Here is a 6,000-nt window from a genome sequence, read left to right as displayed (position 1 = left end):
TGTGCCCTCACTCAGTCCCCACCCCGTAAGTGGGAACAGTGCAGGCTGAGAGAGAACGTGAACACTTTTCCTGCTTCAGCTTCTCTTGATTCCCATGCCAGGAGGCCTCTCTTTTACCTTGTTTCCTCCCCTTTCTACTCCGGCTCTTCTTCCTTGAATTTTCCCAAATGAAAGGCCACTGTGCACTCCTAGGCCTATACCTCTGTCCTGTACAGGGCAGCCTCAGCCCTTCACCAACTTCTGGAGGCACATCTCTCCCCAGTAGGCCCCTGCCTTGTCCTCGCAGCCCAGGCTGTGTCTGTTATAGAAGTGCCTCGTGATTCTAGAAGAGGAAAGACAGCATGGACTAGTTTTCACTGGCACATGTCATTTCCTACACTTGACCTTTTGCAGAAAGCTGATACCCTGGGTCCCATGATTCTGTTAACTGGATTGGTGATCTCAGGTCAAGGCCAAGATGCTAGCACATTGGCTGCTTTACTGCTTGGTGCTTATCTGGAGCTGCTTTAGGCGCCACCACTTGAGGGGTGGGGTGGAGGAGTGGGGCAGGGGGGTGGAATTGGAGGGGAGTGGGAAGAACAGCAAAGTGCCACTGTCCCAAAAACCTATTACTATATAGGATAGTCATTTCTACAGCTTTCCATACTTTAGCAGAATTACAAGACCCCAAAGACTGCTATAAGATAATTTATTACAGATTAGGCAATAATCTTTTGTAACAATGGCACATACAATAATTAACAACAGCAAAGATCCTTAGTTTGTTGTTTCATGTAATGGCTAGTACAGCTGTGGACAACACAGAGTTCACAGGAAGTCCAGGAAGGAAATCCAGGAGGCTGCTACCAAGGATATTACAGGAGCATGTCACATCTCTGAGCAAAGGCCTGGGAAGTCCACATGACCCCCTGAAAGAGTCCGTCTCTGACCTACCAGGGAATGTTGAGGGTCCCCTCCATCTAGCCTGTACGGAGGGATCATAGTCTAAGCTCCTTCTGTAGGGCTAAACATCTATGAGGGGACTAGCAGCTGACCTAGATAAAAGGGAGTGAGGTCAAAGGCTAGATTCTTTCTACAAGGGAAGGGGCAGCCAGAAGGCGGTGGCCATAGGTGAGGACTTGAGGACTCTTTCTAAACTGATTTACAAAATTTTTGGCTTTGTTCAGGGGCCTACCCAAGAAGAAAATACAGATCCTTCAACTAGCCCTCAGGTGCATCCATATAACAACAGCTTCTCATGTCCTAAAGCATCACTCCCCTTCCTACAGGAGTGAGGTAGGGGGACTCCTGGGAAAGTGACCCCTGGTGCTTGGGTTCCAAAAAATATTCTGCTCAAGGCTCTGAAGCACCATGTGAAACTGCTTCTGTTCATCACAGGTTAACTCGTAATCTGGGGGAGGGGATTAGCACAGCTCATTTCTAGAAGGTATCTTGTTCAGTTTCAAAGCCTTGTTCTCACTGGAGCCACAAAAAACCAGCGTATTCTGTTCAAGGGACAGTCTGAATTCTATTCTGTATGCTCCTGCCCTGGCCAGACTCGAATCCCAACGCCAGGGCTCAGTGATACCTATAGGCTCAACTGACTGCTTAGTTAGCCAAGCACAAGCTCCTGGCCCTCTAAACTTGTTCTACTAATGATTGGTACATATGGGTCCAACTGGATAAGGTGTGGTCTGGAGAGGGGTAAATGTGGGGTGTGGGGTGGAGGGATGTCTACCAAGAATGGCTGACACTCTCAGAAATGTCTGTCCTTCTCTCTTTATGGAAAATCTCCCTATGTGGTAACTCCCACAGCCCAGCATCTAGCACCACAGACCTGCTGGTCAGGGATTCATGACCCTTTCTGTGAAAAGCCAAATTCTTACCACCTCAAATTTTTTCTTAAATTTTCTTAACTAAAGGAGTCAGCCTCTTGATAATGAGGACCCTAAGCTGGCTACATAGTAACTCCTACTGGCCCTGACTTGTGGAACTGGTGCCATCTGGTTGGCACAGGAGCTTAGCTCCCCTCTTCCATGGAACGAGACTCCGATTTGAGCTTCACAAACTCTCGAGCCACTTCATCATTGCTCCTCTGAGACAGAATCCGAAGAACGGTCATGCCTGTCTCATCCATGTGGATCTTCCGGCCCAAGGGGCACCAGCAGGCACAGCTGCCCTTGGCTGCCACATCCCTCAGAGGCATCACAGCCAGCCCTAGAACGCGATCCTCCCGGGCAAAGCAGTAGTCCTTCACACATATTTGCAACTCATAGGCTTCCGGCCCCTCTTCATTTCCCAGGAGGCTGTGAGCACAGGGTAGGTGGAAAGCAGGAGGCCACAAATGAAGGAGTCTTCCCCTGAATTCATCCCAGCTGCCATCCAGCCCATTGCCCCTCTCCCCTCTCAAGCCTCATCCCCCAGAGCACCCCCATCCCAGGGTCCTGCAGGTCCCCCACTCCATAACTTACAAATGAAATGTCTCATTGTACTTGGGGGCCCAGTTGTTGCTTTTTGACTTGGTCGTGAACTTCCTCTTCTTATCACTTTGGTGTGGGCCAACCATGGTCACTTCCACAAAGGGCCGGAACATACCCGCTGTCTGCCACTTGAGGTCATTGGCAGCCACAACTTCTCAAACAAAGAAAACTTGTGAGGGACCCCACCAAGCATGCCCAGTTCTTGAGCCCCAGGTGGCATTCCCCACGGAGGAGGGCTAAGCTGCAGGGCTGGGATAAGCAGCCCCTGCTTTTGACTGATGAGGCCACTGGGCAAGAAAAGGTCTGAGACCTGTAAGTCCATGCCACTCACCTTTCACTGTGACCTTGTGCTCCCCAGTTCCAGGATGAGTAAATAAGTCCACCTGAATAGAGACTTCTCCCACAGGGTCATCCACACCAGACCCTGCAGGACAGATGACAGATGATCCCCCACTGGAGAACTCTAAGACTTTAGACCTAATTGTTCCAGGTAAAACTGAGGAGTTAAGAGGCCACCACCTTACACCCTAAAGCAACAAACAGTCACCCACAATCGCCATGGCAGTGGGAGAAGCAAAGAAAGGGGATAAAGAATGAGCCTGTGTATTAAAATACAAGTTAGGCTAATAAAATCTTAGGTAAAATTTCTTCCAAAAATGCACGGGGAATCTCTCAGGTTCCCCAAACCTCTCCTATCTCTTAGGCGAAAGAATTTTCCATTGACAGATATTGGGGGAAGGAGAGTGCTGCCACCCTGTGTCTCTGTTTGGGAACTATGTCCACCCCACAGTGTCTTAATGGAACAGTGTGGGTCCCTTCTAACCCAGGGCAAGCACCCCCGTACCTATCCCTGGATTCCTGGAGGCCCCTGCTTGGGAGGGGGCCCGGCTCAGAAACTTTGTCCTACTCAAACCGGGACCTCTCCACAAACAGCTCCCCAGTCCCAATGTCTGGCAAATTTGCAGGCTCCCCTAAGCAGAGGCTTCATTCTGTTTTGAGAAAACACCAGTACCCTGCACCCTAGATAAATCTTTGTCCTAAGGTGGAGGGGAGGAGCATTCTGAGGACAGAACGACTGCTAACCCCATCTCAGACTGCATGAATATAATGCCCATCTCTGAGACCTGGAATAGAGCTTCTGAACTTGGGACACCTGGTTCCCCCACCCTCCAACATAAGCAGCTCATTCTAGTTCACAGGGGACAGTGTTTAGCCCATGGTAGAGTCACATCTGTATGATGTATAACGTACCCTTTTCCGGCCGAATGTCCTCATTAGCAGTAAACCTAATACCTTTCCCATCATGCACTGAGTGAGGACAGGAAAGTCAAGAGGTAGTAGCAGCAGGAGGACAGAGAAAGAAGAATCAGTTAGTGATCTACGGCATTAACAGCCATTCAGAGCAGCTCTACACATATTCTGAGGGAGCACAGATATGGGGTAGGGTAGAGAGAAGTCAGAAAGCTGGGGTCAGTGCCTGAATGCTCCAAAGTAGACTTCATGGGCTGACCACCAACTAAATCATGGGCAGAAGCAGAACATACAGAGAGAGAAAGTATCTGAGACCAGTGGGGCAGGAAAGAGAAAGGTTATAGGCTCTAATTTTCTAGGCCCTTAAACGATAAAGCAACAGGTAGAAAATGTACACACATAAACTCGGATCCTCCCTGCAGTCCCCACTCCTGCTCTTGCCTCACGTGTGCCCATTCCGGCCTCGCCTCATTTTTATATTTAACTTAAAGCTCAATGTTTCTAAACTGCCTTTCTGGATTAACTCAGATCCTCCCTGATGTTACAAGGCCTTTACATGTACTCAGCTCTGTAAAAGTTCTCTCTGTCCCCCTGAGCAAGCCTCCTGACTTCTTTTGTGCTCTCTTCTTCTCACCCTGGACTTGAAATAAGAACAGATGTGGAAAATGGAGCAGTATTGCAGTCCCCATGTATCTTTTTACCTTGCATCAACTCCAGTCTAACTGCTTAGATCCCTCTTTCCCTCCAGGTCAGGCCTATGCTCCAGACCCACAGCTCAGCAAGGCCTAAGCCTTCCCTTCCCACTCCCTCCTCCACCAGCTTCACTCCCCAGGCAGCATGCCCAGGTTTCCCTGGAACAAGCAATAACAAATGTGCCTGAAGGTCCTTCCAGGGAGGGCCCTGCTCCAGGGTCAGGGTCAGAACTTCAGTCTGAGCCACGTTTATGCAGATGTGTTTTGTTACGGATAGGCTTGCTAGAGGAAGGGAGGGGTTCTGAGGACTGGAATTCACTGGGAAAAAACCAGCTGCCTGGGTCTCCTGCACATTAGCATGACCCAGGAGGCTGGAGCTCAGCCATGCATGTGATCTGCGCCCTCCCTTCAACTGCTCCCATGGTTTGCCTCTCCTAGTCTTCTCGTCCACACTGGAGAATCTGGAAAGTCTTTTGCTTTCTTGCCCCAAGACAACTTCCAACTAAGGTTCCCAAAGCTATGAGTCTCACTGGTGTCTCAACCACTCATTCTCAAGGCTTCCTCACAGATATTTCCTACCAAACAGGGTACATCCCTTGAGCTCAATAAACATGCACTGCCCAGGCAATGTCTGGGAAAGAAAATCTCAGGCACATTTCCCAAGTCCCTGTGATCCTCCTGTCTGGTATGGGTATGGAGTGGGGGTAAGTATTAGGGTCCCTCAAGGAATTCTGGGGTCTGAGTTTGAAGGGCTCTCTGAAGAAGTATCTGGGTCCTGCTAAGGGCCAGAGGACACTGACTCTCTAGGGGCAGAGGTGTCTCAGGGAGGGAAGGTGGGGACCCAAAGCCCTTAGGCCTTACCCTGAGCAGTCTGTGAGCGTACAAAGGTCTTGATGAGCGTGTCTGTGGTCTGTGTGTACAGAGACAGAGCATAGCGTAGGGACTGCAGATCGGGGCTCTTCTCCAGGAAGGTTTTCTTCAGCCCGTTGCCTCCTGCATGAAAGTATTGCTGAAAGACAAAAGAGTACCTGCTGCTGCCTTATTTCCTTACAGAAAGACAGCTCTCCAACACTGTCCTCAGAGAGATTACACCTAAGCAGAGGCTCAACGGAGATGCCAGAGGAGGGTGGTGAGGACAATAAGCCATTCAATAAACAAGATCAGGAATACCACACAGAGCCAGAGTTACAGTCTCTCGAGTAAAGAGTGTTACTGGGGTCTCCGGCAGGAACTGTAGAGGATGGCCACGTTCCTGGATGTGGTGTTTGAAGGATGGATCCATCTGGACAGGCGATGATGTGGGATAGAAGCCTTTCAGGCAGAGGTGGCCAGAAGTGCTCTTTTCCTGCTCTGAGCTCTTAGAGAACCTTACACCTATGACATACCTCTCCCGAGGGCTGCAGATCCCAGCTCCTATGTATCCACCTTATTACCGCCTTACCAGATTAGTAGCATCTTGAGGCTAGGAACCATATCTGAGTCTCTCTACAGCCTTCCTAGTGCATGTAGTGCCTGGTGCATGTTGGCTGGTTGAATGAATAAACGGGTAGTAGAAAAAAATCCTTTGAAAATCCAAATGACTTTATATGTAAGTGAAA

The 6,000-nt window shown here is 49.6% G+C and overlaps 1 protein-coding gene across 7 annotated transcripts in view; it reads right to left on the bottom strand.

The window, feature by feature from the left end:
- Positions 1-671: 671 nt before the first annotated feature.
- The window catches only part of UNC13B (unc-13 homolog B), a 96,296-nt gene continuing 90,967 nt past the window's right edge, over positions 672-6,000 (bottom strand). For 5 of the 7 annotated variants that reach the window (XM_019663320.1, XM_019663325.1, XM_019663321.1 and 2 more), the window contains 4 exons: positions 5,264-5,411; positions 2,791-2,883; positions 2,451-2,610; positions 672-2,285 (listed from right to left, as the gene is read on the bottom strand). In XM_019663320.1, the coding sequence (XP_019518865.1) occupies positions 2,000-2,285; positions 2,451-2,610; positions 2,791-2,883; positions 5,264-5,411 (687 nt within the window). In that variant the 3' untranslated portion in view covers positions 672-1,999. Of the gene's footprint in view, positions 2,286-2,450; positions 2,611-2,790; positions 2,884-3,710; positions 3,768-5,263; positions 5,412-6,000 lie in introns of all 7 variants that reach the window. The other 2 variants (XM_019663324.1, XM_019663327.1) reach the window with 1 other exon arrangement.

The sequence above is a fragment of the Hipposideros armiger genome, unplaced genomic scaffold (assembly GCF_001890085.2).
Source record: "Hipposideros armiger isolate ML-2016 unplaced genomic scaffold, ASM189008v1 scaffold_388, whole genome shotgun sequence".
Classification (NCBI taxonomy): Eukaryota; Metazoa; Chordata; class Mammalia; order Chiroptera; family Hipposideridae; genus Hipposideros; species Hipposideros armiger.
Note: the sequence above shows the minus strand (reverse complement) of the source record. Positions and strands in the feature narration are given on the sequence as shown.